Raw genomic sequence first — 21,131 nt, forward strand, 5'->3', positions numbered from 1 at the left:
TGTATACTGACCTTCTCCAATCCTGTGGCCACTGTTGTGTTTTCCATATTTGCTGGCAAATTGAGTGCAGCACTTTAACAGCATCATCTTTTAAGACTTTGAATAGCTGGGATACCATCACCTCCACTAGCTTTGTTGTTAGTAATGCTTTCTAAGGCCCATTTAACTTCACATTCCAGGATATTTGGCTCGAGGACAGTGATTACACCGTCGTGGTTGTCAAGGACGTCGAGGTCTTTCTTGTATAGTTCTTCTGTGTATTCTTGCCATCTTTTCCTAATCTCTTCTGCTTCTGTTAGGTCCCTACCGTTTTTGTCCTTTATCATGGCCAGCTTTGCATGGAACGCTCCCTTGATTTCTCCAATTTTCTTGAAGAGATCTCTAGTCCTTCCCATTCTATTGTTTTCCTCTATTACTTTGCACTGTTCCTTCAGGAAGGCCTCCTTATCTCTCCTTGCTGTTCTCTGGAAATCTGCATTCAGTTGGGTAAATCTTTCCTTTTTGCCTTTGCCTTTCGCTTTCCTTCTTTCCTCTGCTATTTGTAAAGCCTCATCAGACAGCCACTTTGCTTTCTTGCCTTTCTTTTTCTTTGGGATGGTGGTGATTGCTGCCTCCTGTACAATGTCACAAACCTCTGTCCATAGTTCTTCAGGCACTCTATGAAATCTAGACCCTTGGATCTATTCTTCACCTCTACTGTATATTCATCAGGGATGCGATCTAGATCTAAGTTGGTAGTTACAACTAAAACAGAAATTCAGCTGGCTATAGAGGGTTCTGGCCTGTTGATATGGATGGAATAATGGCCAGCTATCAGAGGGCAACCTCAGGGAGGCCATGTATGGGTAGCTGCTATCTCAGCAAAAGGCCTGGCGGAACAGCTCCATCTTGTAGGCCCTGCAGAACTGAAGAGATTCAGCAGGGCCCTGAGCTCAGTAGGGAGCATGTTCCACCAGGCTGGGCCCAGGGCAGAGAAAGCCCTGGCCTTGGTTGAGGCAAGACGGATGTCCCTCAGGCCAGGGACCACAAGGAGATGTTGATCTTTAGAGCGTAGCGCTCTCTGGGGCGTATATGGGAAGAGGTGGTCCCTTAGATTTGTTAGACCTTGACTGTGTAAGGCTTTGAAGGTCATTACCAACACCTTGAAGCGAATCCGGTGCTCATCTGGCAGCCAATGCAGTTGGTGGAGCACAAGCCGAATGTGAGCCCACACAGGCGTTGACATCAGCAAGTGTACTGCTGCCTTTTGCACCAGTTGAAATTTCCAGGTCAGCCTCAGAGGCAAGCCTGCATAGAGTGAGTTGCAGTAATCAAGAGGCAGAAATCAAACTTATGGGATTTTATTGTAACCTAATAAATTATTTCTCCTGGTTCACTCTTCAGAAGATAAACTTTCCCCTGGTCTCTATTTAGGATTCCTAGTGACCTTTTAACAGACTGATCTAGCCTGATCCTTTTGTTTTCTCATGAATATAGAAAGACTAAATTTGAAGTGTGCTTTTCTCCCAGCAACCTGACTTCATTAGCCTGTCCAGTAGCAGACTCTGAGACCTTGGGTTTTCCATAGAACACCCCTGGCATTTAATATCTGACTGAAAACAGCAGTTGAACAGATTCTTTTACCGTCAACTCCTCCTTCCCATCTAGTTCCTCCGAAGTTCCATTGGCCCTGGTTGGCTGTTACTTATTCTGCAAACACTTCAACTGGGGATTGGTTGCATATAAAAAGGGGTAGGGCTGTTGTCAATCAGAACCTTACCCAGAGAATATGAATGCATATGGTAAAAAGATTATGGAGATTTGATTAAGAGAGAAGTTATATTTCATTGTCTCAAGAAAGCCCAGAGGAATGTGAATGGGGACAGAGTTGAGTTGTTAGAGAGGGATGGACTGCTCAAGTAGAGGATGTAGCATAGCATAAGGAAGCTGAGAAAGAACTGAAAGAAGATCAAATTCCCACATTTCTAGGTAGAGAAATACTAAAGCACAACAGTCTCAACTAGGAATGAATGTATTGTCATTCTCCTCAGTTACAAAGCTCGTGTGTCGGAAGAAATGATATGCCTCAGACAGGAGAAAACTGCTTTGCAGGACCAGTTAGCTGAAGTGAACAAAGCAGCTCTGCAGACAGCTCAAGCGATGCAAGAGGTACAGCGTGCTAAAGAAAAGGCAAAGGAGGAATATGCAAGGTATGGCTGGTGCTCAGAGCTATCTTCTGTTGGTTTATTAAAAACATTTATACCCCACCATTCCTCTTGGCTCAAGGTGAGGTAGACCTTGATAATACAAAAAGTATACACAGTGCTAGATGATATTTTAATGTGTCTTTTCTGACTGCTTAGGTCAGGCTGAATGGTTGTTTCATTAATTTAATTCCTTCAATGATATCCCCTTATGACAAAGATCTGGCTCAAACTTACTAGTTAATTTAAACAGTGCAAGCTGCCTAAGGAACACAAGGTGTGCATGAACAATCTTGATTCTTAGCCTACTCAAGGCGCTTGGTGGGAATCAAAAGTTCATCTTGCCCATAGAGGTCTATTTTATATTCTGTGAGTTGCAAACTGAAGGCAGTCCTATGGAACTAGAAATCTGTTGCCACAAAAATACATAAAGCTATAAAGAGAACTTGCGATTTTTCCTAAAAAAATGCATTTCATGTATATTTGGATGTTGGCAAAATCATTGCATGGAAATGTGCCCTCCCAGGATGCTGCTGGATGCCCAGACCAAATTAGCATTAAAGGATGAAGAAATTAAAAGAATAAAAGAATCAAACATTGCACAGATTGCCAATATAGAAGCAAGACTAGAAGATCAAAAGGAAGACTTCAAGAAGCAACTGGAATTGGAAAGGTGAGGCTTAACTAGTGATAGTGTGGGTCTTCAAAGATCAAAGAACATAGCGAGAACATAGTTAATTAAAACAAATGATGATATTTAGGAAAACTATTTTAAGCTTTTTAATTTTTTTAGGGAAACCATAGCAGAAAAAGCAGAAGCTGATTACAGAGAGAATGTAAAAACCTGGCGTATCCTATATGAAGAATTGTATAATAAAGTGAAACCATTTCAGGTTAGTGAAATATGTTGAGCACACATTTTCTAATTATTAAGAAATATTAAATTGGAATGTTGACCTCTCTGGCTTTCCTGTAATGTAAGTAGCATTACATAATCTATGAGTTCCATCTGTCTTTGATGATACTTAATACAAGCAGGGAGAACTTGAAAGGCACTGAGAATTTTTTTGGTTATCACTGTGGTCCAGTAAATGTCAGTGCTCTGTTTCAGCAACAACTTGATGCATATGAGGCTGAGAAGAATGCACTTATGAATGAGCATGGTGCTGCCCAAGAAGTGCTGAACAAACTTAGTGATGCATATGCTAAGCTGCTAGGCCATCAGAATCAGAAGCAGAAAATCAAGCATGTAATGAGGCTGAAAGAAGAAAACGCACAGATGAGACAGGTTTGTGTTGATATGTGAAGCATTTTATCACCACTTGCTTAACATGGCCTTTCCATGATGGGTTTTCAAAAGGGTTTTTGTAAAGGTGCCTCATCAAAGACTCCTGAGTAAACTCAGCAGTCATGGGATAAGAAGATGGGTCCTCTTATGGGTAAATGACAGGAAGCAGAAATAGGAATATATGAACAGTTCTTCCAATGGAGGGATGTAAGCAGTGGGGTCCTACAGTGTGTTGATAAATGATCTGAAACTAGAGGTGAGCACTGTAGTAGCCAAGTTTGCAGATTACACAGAATTATTCAACATGTTGAAAACCAAGGCCAACTGTGAAGAGCTCCAGGAGGATTTCCACAAATTGGGTGAGTGGGCAACGGCGTGGCAAATAAAGTTCAGTGTACGTGAGTGTAAGGTTATGCAAGTTGGAACAAAAAATTCCAGTGTTAAGTATATGATAATAGGGTCTGAGCTTCCTTAGACTGAGAGAGAAAGAGACCTTGGGAGTCATAGTTAATAACTCAATGAGTGTTAACACATTGTGCTGTAGCAGTGAAAAAGGCAAACTGTGCTGCAGATTATTAGTCAAAGGACTGAAAATAAAACAGCCAATATTATTGTGCCCCTGTATAGATCTATGGTGCAACCACATTTGGAATAATGTAACTGTACACAGTTCTGGTCACTATCTGAAAAAGAACATTGCAGAGCTGGAAAGAGTACAGAAGAAGTTGAGAAGATTAAGGCCTTATAGTACTGTCCGTATGAGGAAAAGCTGAGTAGTTGGGGACTTTCCAGTTTAGAAAAGAGATGAACCGGGGGGGGGGGGGGGAGATGTAAGAGGAGCTTATAAAATTATGTGTAGAAACTTTTTCTCCCTCTCCCAATATACTAATACTCAGGTACACACAGTGAAGATGATGGGGAGTAGACTCAGGATGGGGGAAAAAGTAAATATTTCTTTATTCAACAAGTGATTAGAATGTGGAATTTGCTGCCAGAGGATCTAATGATGGCTTTAAAAGGGGATTAGACAGATTCATGGAGGATAGTGGCTACTACCCATGGAGGATAGTGGCTACTACCCATAATGACTGATAGGAACCTCCACATTCAGCAGCAGTGAACCTCTGGATACTAGTACCAGAAGATAAAATAAGGGAAAGCCTTGGCCTCTATGCCCTGTTGTTGGCCATTCAGAGTAACTGGTTGGCCACCGCATGAGACAGGACACTGGTCTAGATGGACTACTGGTCTGATCCAGCAGGGCATGTACTAACATCTTCCTAGGTTCTTAATTAAAAAGCTTGCATTAAGATGCTGGGGACAGGGTTCAAGCAACTTCCCGAAGTTGTCTGCTACAATGGCAGTAAATTTTGTTCTGCTCATTGTTCAAAAGTTTTTAACCATTTCATCGGATTACAGAGTTTTTGACTGTAATGCCTACTACTGGATTAAAAAGTATATAATCAGTTAATGCTGTGAGGAAGAGGTTAGATGCACTAATGTTTTATACTTTCTGATATTTAACTCACTGATCTAGTCTGTCTCTTTTTATTTAAAAAAACAAGAACACGGGGCTTAGAATTTCATACTGAAAGATTAGATAATCCAGAATCTCTACAAAGAAAATTCTGCCTCTATGAGCTAAGCTCATAGGTAGGAAAGGTAGTTGTGGTAGGAAAGGTAGTAACAGGACTTATAAGAGAAGGATGAGGAAAAACAGAAAGGAATCCACATTTGGTGTGTTTAAAACTGACTAAATCCTTGTTCACAAATTGTATGCATTTTGTTTAGGATTCAGAATACTTCCTAGCATCCTATATTACAAAGTACAAAACTAGGATGGTGCTTTGAGATCTCAAAGCTAGCATGGTTTAATAAGCTTTCAGCCAGTGAACTTCTGCACAAACAGCTGCTTAATAAATGAATTCAAACTGGTGTTCCTGGTTTATTTTCAGATGAATAGGATAAAGCAGATTTTTGTTTGGGGCACCTTTCTGTTATGTTTATATGGAGTTTAAGTCAAAGTCTTTTTTTCCTTTAGGAGGTATCAAGGCTGCGTACTCAGTTAGCAAAGGAAAAACAAATGAAAGGAGACCTCCAAGAACAACTGAATGCAGTTCAGGGTATCAAGCGATTTGATCCTTCAATAGCTTTTCAGCATTCCACTAAGGAAAACATTGATCACAAAACACCTTTTAAAGAAAGTGAGTAAGCCTACAAATACTTCATAAATGGGGGTGTTTTCCTTGCTTTAATGTTCCTTCAAAAGTGTCCCCACAGCTAACATAAAGGGACACATGCTTTTCAGGCAACTTACTGTAGTCTTTTTTTTTTTGTAACAGGTAATAGAAACAAAAGTTAAAGTGCTCTGTGCTGAACTGGAACCAACCCACTTGGAGTGCTATTATATAGGCTTCAAGACTCATTACTTGAGAAGAAAGTTTGCCTTGTTGTAGTACTGCATTGTATCTGAGCTTGGAAGTACATATATGAAGATTTCCATGTTCAGCTGACTGGTGTGCCTTTCCTAAAGAAGCTTTAAAAAAACAATCCAGTCAGTAAAGCAAACCAATCACAACTGTCCTGGTTTTTTGAATGTTTTCTGGGGGGGGGGGGTGTTAGTAGCAGGGACCAGTGGAAATCTTTGTCGCAGTCTGATTTTGCTGATGTTAAATACTGAAAGTATTCAACAGGCTTGTCATATCCTTAGTAAATGAAGAGTAGTGTACATGGGATTTTTAATTACAAAGCACAGATTAATCTTTTCACTGACATCTTACTTTTTGTTATGTTATCTAAAACTAGCTCTAGCCTGTAGTTCTATGTTAGATTACTTAGCTTAGATACTACTAACATAAGTCAAATAAAACTTTTAAAATGTGTGATTAAAGCATGAACTGAGGTGAAAGACTGGTAATTTTTATGGACTTTTAAAATACTGAAAATACTACAGTGCTCCAGTTCTTATCTGTGAAGGAGACTGACTGCATACCTTTTCTCCCCACCCCATTTTATAGGGAAAGGAGAGTTGCATGGCAGTTCTATCTAGTCAAGGGGTCTTCGATACTGTTCTGTGGTGGTTATAGTCCAAAGCAGGTTTCAGAAGGTGGTGCTGGGTGTCTGCTGCTCAGCCCCTTAGCCTGTGGGGTCACACAAGGTTCCATCTTGTCTCCTACGCTCTTTAAAATCTACAGGAAGACGCTGGGAGAGGTCATCAGGAGGTTTGGGCTGGGTTGTCAACAATATGTAGATGACACTCAGCTCTGTCTCGGGCTTCCAGCTGATCCCGGGGAGGCTGTAGAAATCCTGAACTGGTGCCTGGAGGCGGTTTTAGAACGAATATGGTCTAATAAACTGAAGCTTAGTCCTGAAAAGATGGAAGTGCTACTAATGGATGGAAGGTCTGATCCAGGATTTAAGAACTCACCTTTTCTGAATGGATTTGCACACCCCTTGAAGGAACAGGTCCATAGCCTGGGGGAGCTCTTGAACCCAAGCCTACTGGTGGATAAGCAAATGGCAGCTGGGACCAGGAGTACCTTTTTGCTGTATGTAGGGGTGAAAACTTGTTTCTGGAAGAGGGCATTTCTACCCACTGCTGTAATACCCTGAAAGAGGAACAGTCACAATAACACTGTCATTGAGATCCTGAGAACTTGGGAGAGAGTACTGAAAGATCCATTCACCATCTATGTGTGTCTATAGTCTAAAATCTGATTCGATAGATGTTTTAATCTGCCTTGAGTCCCCCCATGTGGTAGAAGTGTGCGGTAAAAATCTTGCTTATCAATTATTTATCCTACAATAGCTTTAGTATTTGGGGTTTCTTAAAAGGCAAGGGGGGTGCTATTATCACTGGAACAACTGCTAACAGGTTAAGAGTTTCTAATAAAAGTACAGTTGATGCAGCTGATATTGTCGCTGACTTGCATCCTCTATAGTTTGCGTGTCCTTCCATTTTTAAAGCCAGTTATGTTATTGAATGCTTTCCAGGTGTGGGTTCTCACAGAGACTACTGGCCTTCTAGATGTATGGGCTGTTATGTCCTTGTATGCGGCTGTATGTAAGGTGCTGTCTCCCATTGAGCTAGAGGAAAGGTTCTTGAGTAGAATTCAGCCTCAAGTGCTGGGACAACAGTTTGCCTAGTTACTTACAGTTTTTTTGTGTGTATGGCACAACTGGGTTCTTGTTAAAAGAATTTTAAAGTACTTTATCCACTGCCTCACTCAAAGAAAGGGAGAGGTGAGAGAAACCAAAATAGGAGCACAGCAGCTCAAGGCTTTTCAGAATGGGCCCCCCAGAACTGAGAACAGAACATCTCCCCAGGATAGGTGGAGTAGGCTTACCAAATGCCGGCGGGGGATCTGCAGTCCCGTTGCCAGAGCGACGCGTAGCGTCACATCCTGACGACGGCAGGTGCACCGCGTATCGCCGTCCCCCGCGGCAGGGATCCTGTAAAGAGCTGCAGATCCCCCGCCGGCATTTGGTAAGCCTAAGGTGGAGAGAGAAACTCTTCTTGTCTTTAGAACACAACTACCATGGTGTACAATTCAAAATGTGAGCTTTCATGTGCATGCACACTTTGTCAGACGATGAAATGGAATATATAGGGGTGGCTTGTTAAATTAGCATGCAAAATAGTGAAAATATTTTAAACAGATCAAAAGAATGACATGCTTAGTTTCTGGTTATCTGTTTCGGTTCAACTGGGGGGGGGCACAACATAGGTAATAAATCTCTCCCATATAATAAAGCTGTTTTGGACACGCTCCCAGTCTTTGGCCCGCTCGCCTGCCACTCTTGCGGACTCCCAATCCCCTGGCTGCATTGCCTCGCTGCGTTGGCTTGGCCTCGCCCACAGAGCCGGCAGCCAGCATCTCACTCTCAGTCTGGAGGGAGCTGGCGAAAGGGATGGATGCTCCACCGAGGGAGCAGCAACCCTTCCATGGAGGAGAAGGAGGCAGACCTAGCGAGTGCCCTCCACAGGATCCACCCCCCAAATCTCCAGGTATTTCCCTAATCAGAGCTGCCAACTGTACTTTCTCCTCAGTGCCTGTTGCCAGGCAACCAGGTTCTGTCAGTAAAAGGCCCTTTCCACACCCATTTTGGTCTTTGGCAGAAAACTCATTGGGGCCAGTCCTGATAGAGTTGCCAACTCCAGGTGGGAAATTCCTGGAGATTTGAGGAATGGAGCCTGGAGAGGATGAGGAGGGGTGGGACTTCAGACAGGTACAATGCCATAGACTCCACCCTCCAAACCAGCCATTCCCTTATGGGGAACCATTTTTGCCAGTCTCCAGGGGAGGGATGGAGATCATGCAGAATTACAACTGCTCTTCAGATGGCAGAGATCAGTTCCTCTGGAGAAAATGGTGGACTCTGTGTCATTATACCCTGCTGAGGTCGCCACAGCAAATTGACACTGAGTGCCCAAGGCTGGGGCACTCTCCCAGAGCCTTTTTCTAGAGCTTGTTGTATTTATTTCCACAATGGGCCTTATTATCAATGGAGATTGATGTGTCCTAATTTGTGAAAATCCCGTCCTTAGACCCCCATCCATCTCCTTTCATCTTGGCTGTGCAGAGTATGGTATGGCTCCAAATTCACAGAGCATTCACAACTTAGTATATACACTATGAAAAAGCCTGGGAATTGGTTAAGGAGGAGACAGTTTGCCTTCTACTTGGTAATTAACCCGTATCATCACTTCCAGTTCTGTAGTAAAAGGGCTACCCAGTGTGGTGTAGGTACCAGAGAGTGAGGAGGTCCTCTGGGGTCTGAAAATGGTGGGTGTCTGGTTGCTAAATCAAATGGTTAAATCAAAATGGTGGGTCTCTGGTTTCTAAAATTTGAGAAGCGCTGCCTTAAAACCTACCATACAGGATTATGAGGGGGGGAAAGTAGCGAACGATGGAAACCATTTTAGACCTTGACTGGGGAGAAAAATGCAGTATATATCAAGTAAATAATCTCTAAAAGAGAAGAATTTGCTTCTGTTCCCCCACTGCCTAATTAAGGGGCTTCTATCCTCAGCTGTCCTGCCAACCTAGCAGTTCGAAAGCAAGAAATTGCAAGTAGATAAATAGGTACCACTTTGGTGGGAAGGTAACAGCGTTCTGTGCGCCTTGGTGTTTAGTCATGCCAGCCACATGACCACGAAAATGTCTTCGGACAGTGCTGGCTCTTCGGCTTTGAAACAGAGATGAGCACCGCAACCCTAGAGTCGGATTCAACTGGCTTTCGAGCAAGGGAAACCTTTACCTTTACTATCCTCAGCTGAGAAGGGATGATGGTAAGGGGCCTTTTTCTTACCGTCCCAGCATCCTGTTGTGTATGCAACTTTTCTGAGATATGTAAACTGTGGAAACCAATATGAGGTAACCCCCACAACATCAAATGTATAGATCAGGATCCTTCTAATTATAATTGTTTATGACCAGTTAAATGCATGATCAACAGTTGGACAAATTGCTTTATCTGAATTATATTATCTTATATTGTGAACTGATAGCTTTGTACAATATGTTTATTGTTGTTGAACTTGCCCTGTGTATTGCAGCTAGATGTATTTGATGATGGTGACATTTTAGCTAAGAAGCTTACAACACACTTGATTAAACTAAATTAACCTGAATCAATAAGCTACCTTAAGAAGACAAATTATTCATCGATCTTCTGTGCAGTCCCATATGGGGACTGCACATGAGCAGGCCTGCCATTGGAGAGGTTTTATCATACTCAGACACTATGCTTGGTTAAGATCAATGGCGTTGCCTGTAGAGACGAAGCACAAGCCTGAGGACTTACCTTTCAAGAGTTCGACACTCTTTGCAGATTTTTGATTTATTTAAAGCAGATAATTAAAAAAAATGGATTTAGGGAAGAAAAAAATGAAAAAAAGGTATTTTGGAGTTAAAAGGGAAAAAATGATATCACATTTATATAAGGTTTTGTTAAAATGGTTTACAGAGGATGAATCAGTAAAAGAGCAAATGATTAAATGGGCTGTTAATATCAATAAGGAGGTGACAATGTCATCTTGGGAATATTTATGGAAAAATTCAATTAAGATATTGACTTGTACTAATGTGGAAGAAAATTGTTATAAAATGATGTACAGGTGGTATATGACACCAAAAAAAATTGCACTTATGAATGAAAATATCTAACAAATGTTGGAAGTGTAAAAAAAAAGAAGGCTCTTTTTACCATATGTGGTGGACTTGTGATAAAGCTATGGCATTTTGGACAGAAGTTCATGATGAAATGCAGAAAATTTTGAAATGTACTTTTTAAAAAGAACCTGAGATATTACTTCTAGGGCTTAAGATGGAAGAACTAAATGTAACAAAAAAGACACTGTTGTGGTATCTGATTAGTACTGCCAGAATGACTTATGCTCAATCTTGGAAGCAGGACGGAATACCAGAAAAATGGGAATGGATACAGAAAGTGTTATTCATGGCTGAAATGGACAAATTAACAAAGAAACTTAATAACAAAGAAGATCAAGAATTTTTTGAAGAATGGAAAGACTTTAAAGAATATTTGGAAAAAACCTGGGATGTAAAACATAATTTACTTTGTTTTGAAAATTATTAAGGGCAGAAACATATAAAGGTTTGGAATGTTTAGATTAAGATATTGTTACCTTGAAATTTAAGATGTTGAGGGTAAAGCGAAAATGGAAATATAAATGGGAAAGGGGGAGGAGCATTGCGGGAAGCCACAAAAGGGGGGGGAGAGATAAGAGAAATGGATATGTGATAAAAGAAATGTAATGTAATGTTGAATGTGTTGATATATCCAAAATAAAAGTTTTGAGGAGAAAAAAAAAAGAGTTCGACACTCTTCTCTACCAGGATTGATGAGACACTGTCAATAAAGAAAAGGAAGCAGACAGCTAAGTCACTGGGGGTGTCACAACCAGGTCCATCCCAATTCAAGCAGAGGCCATTTCTACGGCAGCCCTGGCACCCTTACCAGAGGGACTACTGCTAAGCTGACCTTTCGGGGGCCCAATATCCTATCTCTAAGCCGTTCACCCCACAACAGGGTTACCATAAGGGTTTCAGGCAGCCCACCAACTGCTCCCCTAGAGGGGCAACCCGATCCCCAAAAATCTTCTGACTAGGAGTGGTTTCCCATCCTGTTAAGTTTGGAGACATGGTCGCTCAATTTTAGTATGCCTGGGAGGCTATTAATTCTGACAAGTGGGTTTTATCCAGGTAGACCAGGTTATAGGTTAGAATTAAAGTTGGTTCCTCCATGTTCCTTGTCTGTGGGTGTTATATAGCCAGGCAGCACCAGACCTGTCCCAGGCTTTGATCACTCTAATTGACAAGGGTGCAATTGAGGAGGTGTCTGAGTCCCAGGCACCCAAGGTTTTTTTCTCCTGGATATTCCTGGTCAATAAGAAAGATTGGGGGGGGGGGGTTATGCCCATTCTGGACTTCAGAAGTTTGAATGTTTTTCTTCATGTATTTAAGTTCCATGTGGTTTCCATTCCTTCAGTTTTAAAATTATTAAAATTCAACTGTTGGTTTATCATTACTGACTTGAAAGATGTTTACTTTCATGTTTCTGTCCATCCTCAACATTGCAAATCCCTACACTTTTCTAGGGGGATGCATGTGTCCCAGTACACTGTTTTGCATTTTGGTTTGGCCACGGAACTCCGAGTAGAAGTGTTTAGCCCCAGTGATTGCCTACCTTTGTTTGCAAGGTTGCCATATATTCCCTTCCACGGAGGCCTCCAGAGACCAGTTATTGAGGCACTGATCCCTAGTTTTGGAGACCTGCCAAAGATTGGAGCTCCTTGTGAATTGGGAGACGTCCTGTTTAGTCCTGCCCCAGAGGGTGCAATTTATAGGGGCCATGTTGGATTCTGTAGCTGGAAAGGGTTTCTTGCTCCCTAACAGAGTGAACGCCATTTCTGTTTCAATTAGCTTAGATCGAACCAGTTCCAATCAGTTCAAAAAATCCTTTGCCCTTTGGGGTATATGATGGCAGTGTTGCCTCTTGCCAGGTTACACATGTGACCCCTACAGCTCTGGTTTCTGTCCTGTTATAGAGCAGGTTTACATGCCCAATGGCATAGATTTTCCAATCCCAGACGTGTAGTCTATTGTTTGTCATGGTGGCTCTCTCATGACAGTTTATCCCAGGACATTTCCTTTGGAGTTCCTGAGCATGAAGTCATTCTTACTACAGACGCTTCACTCTTGGGATGGGGCACCCACTGTGAGGGATTGTCTGCATGGGGTATGTGGTCAGAAGATAAGAGGCCGCTTCATATTAATTTGCTAGAGTTGCAGGCAGTTTGCAATATCCTTAGTTTTTCAGATATCCTGCAGAACTGGTCCATACTTGTCCAAATAGACAATACTGTTACAATGTTTTGTTTAAACAAGCCAGGGGGCACAGGGTCCAGGAGGTTACTCTGTCCTGTTTCATGGCACTGAAGCTCATTGCTTCCATTCAGGCCATCCATATTCCCAAGAACTTAAACACAGAGGCTGACAGGTTAAGCAAAGTGGGGATGCTCTCTCACAAATGGTCCATAAAGACCATGTACCTAGAACCAATCTTCTCTGGGGAGTCCCAGAGGTTGTTCTTTTTGTGACGAGAGAAAACAGAGGCTGCAAGATTTTGCTCTTGAGCAGGGAAAAGCATAGGTTCCCTAGGGGAAGCATTTTAGATTCATTGAGAGGGGGCTCTTTTCTATGCATTCCCTCCATTTCCACTCCTTATCAAGGTTATAGAAAAAGCCAAGAGAGAAAGACTGAATATTGGTGGCTCCTTTTTGGTCTTATCAAATCTGGTTTCCGACCCTTATGGATATTGCCTGGGTACAGTACCTCCCCTTGCCGAAACACCCAGATTTAATCAATATCAATCAGGTGTTTCATCATGATCTAAAGCATTTCAACTTGATGGTTTGGAGGCTTGGGATAGAGATTCAATATTTTTGCAGTAAGTTAATGATGTACTCTTGCATTCATGCAAACCTAATACCAGAAAGTCCTATATGTATAAATGGAAGCAGTTTTCTCTCTGGTGCAATGAGAGGGAGATTTCTCAAGGTAGTGCTTTGTTGTAAGTTATATTTGAATATCTATTGCACCCGAAGAACAAGGGTTTGGCTTTTTCTTCCTTAAAGGTCCCCCTGGCTGCCATCTCTTGTTATCATAGGGTAGTTGATGTGGGGGTTGGTTTTCTCCCATCACTTGTTCAAAAGATTTCTTAAGGGACTATGTAATTAGTTGCTGTAGATTTTCCGGGTTGTGTGGCCGTGGTCTTGGCACTGTAGAACCTGACGTTTCGCCAGTAACTGTGACTGGTGTCCTCAGAAGTATATATTATACCACACAACCCGGAAAATCTACAGCAACTAATGAACTCCTGCCGTGAAAGCCTTCGACAACATATTGGACTATGTAATGTTGTAGAAGGCATTCATGGCTGGAATTCATTAGTTGTAGTTTTTCCAGGCTGTCAACGACATTGACACAGAGAGTACTCCATCTTTCTGTATTATACCTCTAAGGATGCCAGTCACAGCTGCTGGCGAAATGTCAGGTACTACAATGCCAAGACCATGGCCATACAGCCTGGAAAATCTACAACTAAAGAGCTATGTAATCTTTGCTCGTCTCGGGACCCATGGGTTCCCCAGTGGTTTCCGTTGTTTTGGCACAGTTGATGCTTAAGCCCGTTGAACCCCTTGCCACATGCTCTTTGGCTAAACTCTCTATGAAAGTGTTTTCTAGTGGCTATTACATCAGCCAGGAGGGTGAGTTAGCTGCTCTGCAGGTGGACTCAGTTTTTAAAGATTTTTCCTGAGAGGTAGTCCTTCAACTCAGTCTTAGGTGCCTTCCTAAGGTAGTTTCCAGGTTCTACTTATCCCAGGATATTATTTTACCTGTTTTTCCTGCACCAAGCTCTGAAAATGAATGATTGTTGCACTTCCTAGATGTTAGAAGGGCTTTATTATTTTCCCTTGAACCCTGGAGTTCAACAGGGATAGAACACTGTTTATATGTTTCACTGGTTTAAATAGGGGAAAGAGAGCTTCATCTCAAAATTTGTCCCAGTGTATTGTCTCAATACAGTTTGGTGTAGTGGTTAAACGCGTGGACTCTAATCTGAGAGAACTGGGTTTGATCTCCCCCTCCTCCACTTGTACCTGGCTGGATGACCTTGGGCAAGCCGTGGTTCTGATAAGAGCTGTTCTTGAGAAAGAGCAGTTTCTTTCAAGAGCTCTGTCAGCCACACCTACCTCACAGGGTGTCTGTTGTGGGGAGGGGAAGGGAAAGGAGTTTGTAAGCCGCTCTGAGACCCCTTTGGGTAGTGAAGGGCGGGGTATAAATCCAATCTCTTTTCTTCTCTTCTTCCACCATTAGGAAATGCTATGGTTTGGCCAGGTTGCTGTGCCTGCTAAACATTCACACCCAGTCTACTACAGCTATAGCTTCTTCAGCAACTTTCTTCGATGGAGTACCATTGATGGAGATCTGCCAAGCTGCTACTTGGTCATCAGCAGACAGGTTCATATGCCACTACGCTTTGGAGCTGCAGGCAAGGCGAGAAGCTCAAGTGGGAAAGGCAGTACTTCATTCACTGTTCAAGTGAGAAGAGCATGCTTGACCGCCTAGTGAGTAGCTTGCTAGAATCCCCATGTGGGACTGCACAGAAGATTGATGATGGAAACAAAAGTTGTACTTACCTATAACTAATGTTTGTATGTGCCTTCAAAATATGCCCAAATAGGCTTCTAGGGCCTGCGTTTTCCACTGCACAGCAGCAGCCACTAAACAGCCCTGATCTGAATACCAATGTTACATTCACTTAATATAGTAAAAAGCCCTGTAGCACCTTTAAGACTAACAAACTTTATTGTAGCATAAGCTTTTGAGAAACATAGCTCTCTTCGTCAGATGCACCTGATGAAGAGAGCTGTGTTTCTCAAAAGCTTATGCTACAATAAAGTTTGTTAGTCTTAAAGGTGCTACTGAGCTTTTTAGTATTTTGCAGCAACAGACCAACATGGCTAACTCCTCTGGATTTATTCACCTATTATGATATCCTGTGAAGGACCTTTGCAGTGGGCTGGGTTCATACAGGATTATTAATTTGTTAGGGGATAGATTTGCATGCCCCCTCCACATACGTGGTAGCATTTATTCTCATTTTTTTCTGTTGCGTATAGCAGGACAAGAGGGATAGTTGCATGAACTTTGTAAATACTTAATATATCTTAGAATAGTGGAAATCATTTGTGTCCCTTTCTTGGAAGATGATCTTGGTCAGGCTTAAGCATGAGCTATAACAAGCAAGAATTTAGCTCTGTGGTTAATTTTATATGTTAACTGACTCCTAAGCCCCTAGCTATATGCTGTTAGCACACCAGCACAGCATTTGCCCAGACCATATACATCTAGAATGCAAACACTGCTCCTGCAGGCAACATGGCCTGGTTTAAATAAGATATCAGGAACATAAGTGGTTAGGCTCTCTTCCTCTTAACTTGGGTTCCCATCCTACCATGAGAATAACACCCATACATAGAGAATTCCTACAAGACTCAATAAAGCCTAATTTTTCCCTCCCCAGTACATGTACAGATGCTGCAATATTCCAATGCAAAGAACAGGACGTCTGTGTCTTCACACATGTTCTCCTCTGATATCTAGATGTTCAAACATGATATTTCCCTGTGAGAAGAATTCACCCATTTGATTCTGCATGAGTTTAAAGTGGATAGTTATGAATGCAATCCCAAAGGGATGGTAGGCCAGTGTAAAGCTCCTGCACTACATCTGTCTGGTATACATATGTGTAAGAGGTTGAGGGCCCAGTGAAATGTAAGAATATGTGCACCATCATACAACTAAGATCTTGCCTGCCAGCATCATATTTGAATTGGTTCATCTTCATGCTCTAAAGGGAAAAATGTGGTTATGTTCAGCTTTACAAATGTCTGTGGGTTGGTGGTGTGACTCTGCTGAGATAATTTTATTCCCTCAGTGTTCTTAACGCAGGGATGCTGTGTGTTTCCTCTTCTGTATTTTTCTTCTTTAAGTTCATTCTAGTTATGGTTGTGGATAGATGAAGCTGCTTTATACTGAATCAGTCCATGGGTCCATCCAGGTCACTAAGTCAGTACTGTCTACTCACACCAGTAGTGGTTCTTTAGAGTATGAGACAGAGGTTCTTCACATCACCTACTCCATGATCTTTTAGCTGGAGATACCAGGGATTAAATCTGGGACCTTCTGCATGCCAAGCAGAGGCTGTAATGCTGAGGCATGGCCTCTTCCCCTGGTGGTTGTACAAGTTTATAAACTGAAGGAGGAATAGTTACATACAAAAAATGACCAGGTATCTATGTGTTCTAGCCCCTCTCCTCCTTTAACACATGACTTAATGTGGTGAGGGGATTTGTGCATGTCAGCCCAAGATTAACCATTAAGCAAAATAAGCATGTGCTTAGTGCACCAAGGGAGGGGGCCCCCACAGAGGGGTTTTTTTGCTTATATTGCTTACTGCTATTTAGTGTAAAATATTTTTTTAAGTTTATATTTAATATAGTTGTGGGGTCTGGCCTGGAAGAAAGTTGAATTTTTAATATCTTATTTTACCATCAGCAATTATTGAGTCTTAATGTCTTGTCAGTTAAGCAATGGAAGGGCCAAGGGACACCATTGTGCTTAGGGCATCAGTTGACCTTAATCTTGCCCTGATGTCAGTGAAGCTGAGAGCAATACCTTCAGGAGTTGAGACTCCGTCAAGAAGCTAAACTAGCAGTCACTCAAGGTGGAATGGTCACAGTTGAGACACCAGACTAAGATGCACTCATTCCCTTCAGGAATCAACGACCACATCAGTAGAAGAAACTGACAGTGCTAATGGTGATGGGGGCAGAAGAATCCCTGAAGGGTAGTTACTGAGCAACAGCACTAGTAGAAGATGACACTTCTTTCATAGATGGCAGTGCCACTTCAGTTAACCCTGGTTATTAGTACTGCACAGAAGAAGCCAATGGTAAACCACTTCTGATAATCTCATACCTTGAAAAGCCTATGATGAACCAATCCAAAATGGGGGAAAAATATATATATAGTGCTGGAAGACAGGACCCCCAGGTCAGGTGGCACTCAGTTACTGGGGAAGCCGGGGCCCTCCTTTTGCAAGACTGTTAAAGATAGGACGTTTTGGAGGTCATTAATTCAAAGAGTAGCCATAGTTAGTGAGGACAAGAGGTTACAAGGTTGGGAGTGGGTTTGAAAACTAAGAGATGTTGATGTAAACTACTAGAATTAATAAGAACAGCAAAGTCCTACTACTGATTCCTGCTCATTTCAATATGGTACTGCTTCTGGCACATTTTTTGAGGGAGAGCCAGAGAGTGCATTAGCACACTTACTGTATCAAGCCCCTTCCTCCTAAAAGTCTATTAGGGCAACCAAACATGCTCAGAAGAGCACCAGAAAAGCATGTGACCTTGTTTGAATTAGCATTTTGATTCCAAAGGTTGCCTCAGTTGTCTCTTCTCAAATCCCGGCACTCTTTGAAAACAAAGCTGAGAGACAATAGCCTGCGGAAGTTTTGTAGCTTTTACAAAACTTGGGAGTTTTGCTTTAGTGCTGCTTAGTGGCAGTGCCTGATAGTGCTCCAAGGAAATTGGGTAAGAGTGTGTGCATGTGTTTGTATATACATATATTGAAGTGGTCAGTGATTTTCAGGTGTTCCAAATGTGCTGAATTAAAGATCGGAACAAAGGTGTTTCTGTTGTTCAGGCTTGGTTTTTTGTTTTTTAAAAACACATGTGGAATGCATTAAAAAAACCCAACCCTTTTTATATATTTGACCAGAATGATACAAATATGTGTAAGAGTGTCTACTAACTGAAGAAACAAACCAACACATAGAATCCAATATAGCACTTCTCTCTCAACTCTTCCCCCTCCCCACTGTAAATCTAAAATGAACTTTAGATTGTGCTGTGCAGTTGTCATATCCGCTTATATGGCTGTATTTAGAGTATTCTAAAAATTAAAACTGTGTGTGCTGAACTGAACTTTTCGTTTGAAAGACTAGCAAAATTGTTGGTAAATGTGTTAACTTAAAAAAACACTTAGATGAGAGTTCTCTGCAGTGATTGCGCTGCTGCTGCTTATCTGTGAAGGCATCCATGATTATTTTATTGTTGAGCTGTGCTTGTTGATTATGGCAACAACAATTTGGAAGAGCATCTCACATTTCTTTAATGTTCCCTGAAGAGGTCTTTTGAGGTCTCCTCCATTGTTCAGTCCTTCTATCACAGCCTAAAAATAGTTTGCTGTGAACTGAGGGGCACTCTGCTGTGATGAAAACACACAGCTGATATCTGTGATGCTGACTTGGAAGTAAGTTCTGAGTTCTGTGGTTTTACTTTCAAGTAAGTGTTCACATGGTTGATTCTGTAAGTAGCTACTAATGTTTCATTATGTTTCTCCTGCTCCACTATAGTAATTCTTAAACTGGACAACAGCAGAGACCATAGATATGGCTGAAGAAAGTATATAGCTTTGACTGAAAATTCTGTATTATGAGACCAAATCCTAAACAGATTTATTTTATGTTATTCAATGGTGCTTACTCTCAGCAAAGTATCCTTAGGATTCCAGCTAATATATTTCAAGAAGCTAGGACTTGTGATTTTTGAACAGAGTCTTCTAGCAAGCATAAACAAACTCAGGGAAGATTTTAAAAAATACAGAACCAGGTTCAGATGATTAAATCTTCAAAGAAAAAGATGATTTCTAGTGGAGGTGCCTAAGCCCTTGGGCACAGTTAAGTAGTTCTTAGCTTCCCAGCCTGATTGTATGATTTCAACAGGTATGGCCACTGAAAGAAATTTGGTGTTTGCTGCCTCTATACCCTCCCCCATTATGAATAGACTCAAGTGTTTTGTTCTTCTGATTGCAACTGAGACACCAGAGAGGAGGAGGCTGTGGCTTCTAGTTTTTTGATTCTACATGTATATGGAAAGAGCTTGGAATCAGTAGCAGTACCAAAACTTCCAGGTGGCCATCAATGCTCCCTCTGAGCTGTGGAGTCTTATGAGCAAAAATTCTACTTTGTGAGCTACTGGCATTAAAGTTGTGAGCGAGTGTTTTGGCTGCTGCATAAATTAATTTGCTCTGGAGCCATCCTTCCTGAGCTAAGACAAAAATATGTGAGCCGAAGGCTGAAAACCTGTGAGATAGCTCACACTAACTCAGTTTGGAAGGAATACTGTTGGTCATGTATTAGAACTCACAAACTAGGGCAACTGTGATAGGTATGATCTCATGCTGTATCTACATATCACCCAGATTAAATCTCACAGTGCTATTGAAGATGAGGTGACCCTCGCATGGATCACAGTGGCTAGGTCCTCTCGGTATGATCTCATGCTGTATCTATATATCACCCAGATTAAATAATCTCACAGTGCTGTTGAAGGGAAACCAGTCCCCACAATTGGGAAGAAAATCAGAGTATAAATAAATAAAATTTGATTAGATACAGTGCTATCATTGCACTCCAGCATTCACAACTGCGTTATCTTCTCCATACCTCAGAAATCCAGTTGCAAATTATTGCTGTCGCAAAATATCTTTTATGTGGGTGCAGTCTCATTACTGCGCTTCTTTTAAAGTTTTATACGGTGGCCCGTTTGGAAAGCTGCAAACAGCAAGGGCTCTGCTGTGCTAGGAGACGTAATGCTCCACAGTAGCTAACTACAACGGAAGTGTGTAAGGATAAATTGTTGGTCAAACCCTCTTCCACGAGTTTGAAGCCGTATTAAAATCAGTTTCATGCTGATCCCATCTTCTCGGTCAGAGACCAAAGGCTGTTACAATAATTTTTGTTGTTGCTGAACTAGGCTCCTGAGGTTTTCCGTGTTGTGGTCAAACCCTCTTCCACGAGTTTGAAGCCGTATTAAAATCAGTTTCATGCTGATCCCATCTTCTCGGTCAGAGACCAAAGGCTGTTACAATAATTTTTGTTGTTGCTGAACTAGGCTCCTGAGGTTTTCCGTTTTTTCCGTTGCTTGTTTTTCAGTCGCACAGCCTTAAACTTGGGCCGTATGCAAATAGGTGTTTTAAGAGATTGTTTTGTTTTTTAATGCTGGTGTGGATGTTCCTGCACGTATAGAAGTGAAAGCTGCAATGCTTGAGCCCACTTACTTGGAAGTGCTTTTGAAAACTTACTTCCAAGTAAACATAGCTATGCGTGCAAAATATCGCTTTGAAATGTTACCTGGTTAATCAATTCTCAACTGCGTTAGACCGATAGAAAGCAACTCCAATTGAGATGGAGCGAAGATGCCCCATACGAAATATAAAAAATCCGTATTCCCAACCTGCAAAGCCAAGTCAGGTATTTTAACGATCACGCCCCAGTCTGCAGCTCCTTTAAAAAACCAGGGCTCACGCATGCTGGGAGAAACACTGGTGACCCACGGAGACGCTCGTAGCGCAGCCAATGAGCGGCCGCTCAGAACCAATTGTAACGGCCGCCTCGCACACGGCGTCCGTGTGCGCACGCACCTAAGCCACGCCTTCCGTGGTGGACAAGCCAATGGGCTAGATCGGGTTGAAAGGTTCCTGTAGCTGCCGAGTGGGCGT

The 21,131-nt window shown here is 41.9% G+C and overlaps 1 protein-coding gene across 1 annotated transcript in view; it reads left to right on the forward strand.

The window, feature by feature from the left end:
- The window catches only part of HMMR (hyaluronan-mediated motility receptor), a 45,253-nt gene extending 39,388 nt beyond the window's left edge, over window positions 1-5,865 (forward strand). The window contains exons 13-18 of the mRNA XM_015425509.1: window positions 2,031-2,189; window positions 2,710-2,856; window positions 2,977-3,076; window positions 3,295-3,471; window positions 5,513-5,675; window positions 5,814-5,865. Of these exons, the coding sequence (XP_015280995.1) occupies window positions 2,031-2,189; window positions 2,710-2,856; window positions 2,977-3,076; window positions 3,295-3,471; window positions 5,513-5,675; window positions 5,814-5,833 (766 nt within the window). The 3' untranslated portion in view covers window positions 5,834-5,865. The remainder of the gene's footprint in view (window positions 1-2,030; window positions 2,190-2,709; window positions 2,857-2,976; window positions 3,077-3,294; window positions 3,472-5,512; window positions 5,676-5,813) is intronic.
- The last annotated feature ends 15,266 nt before the right edge of the window (window positions 5,866-21,131 follow it).

This window comes from Gekko japonicus, unplaced genomic scaffold (genome assembly GCF_001447785.1).
Source record: "Gekko japonicus isolate JY-2015 unplaced genomic scaffold, Gekko_japonicus_V1.1 scaffold571, whole genome shotgun sequence".
NCBI lineage: Eukaryota > Metazoa > Chordata > Lepidosauria > Squamata > Gekkonidae > Gekko > Gekko japonicus.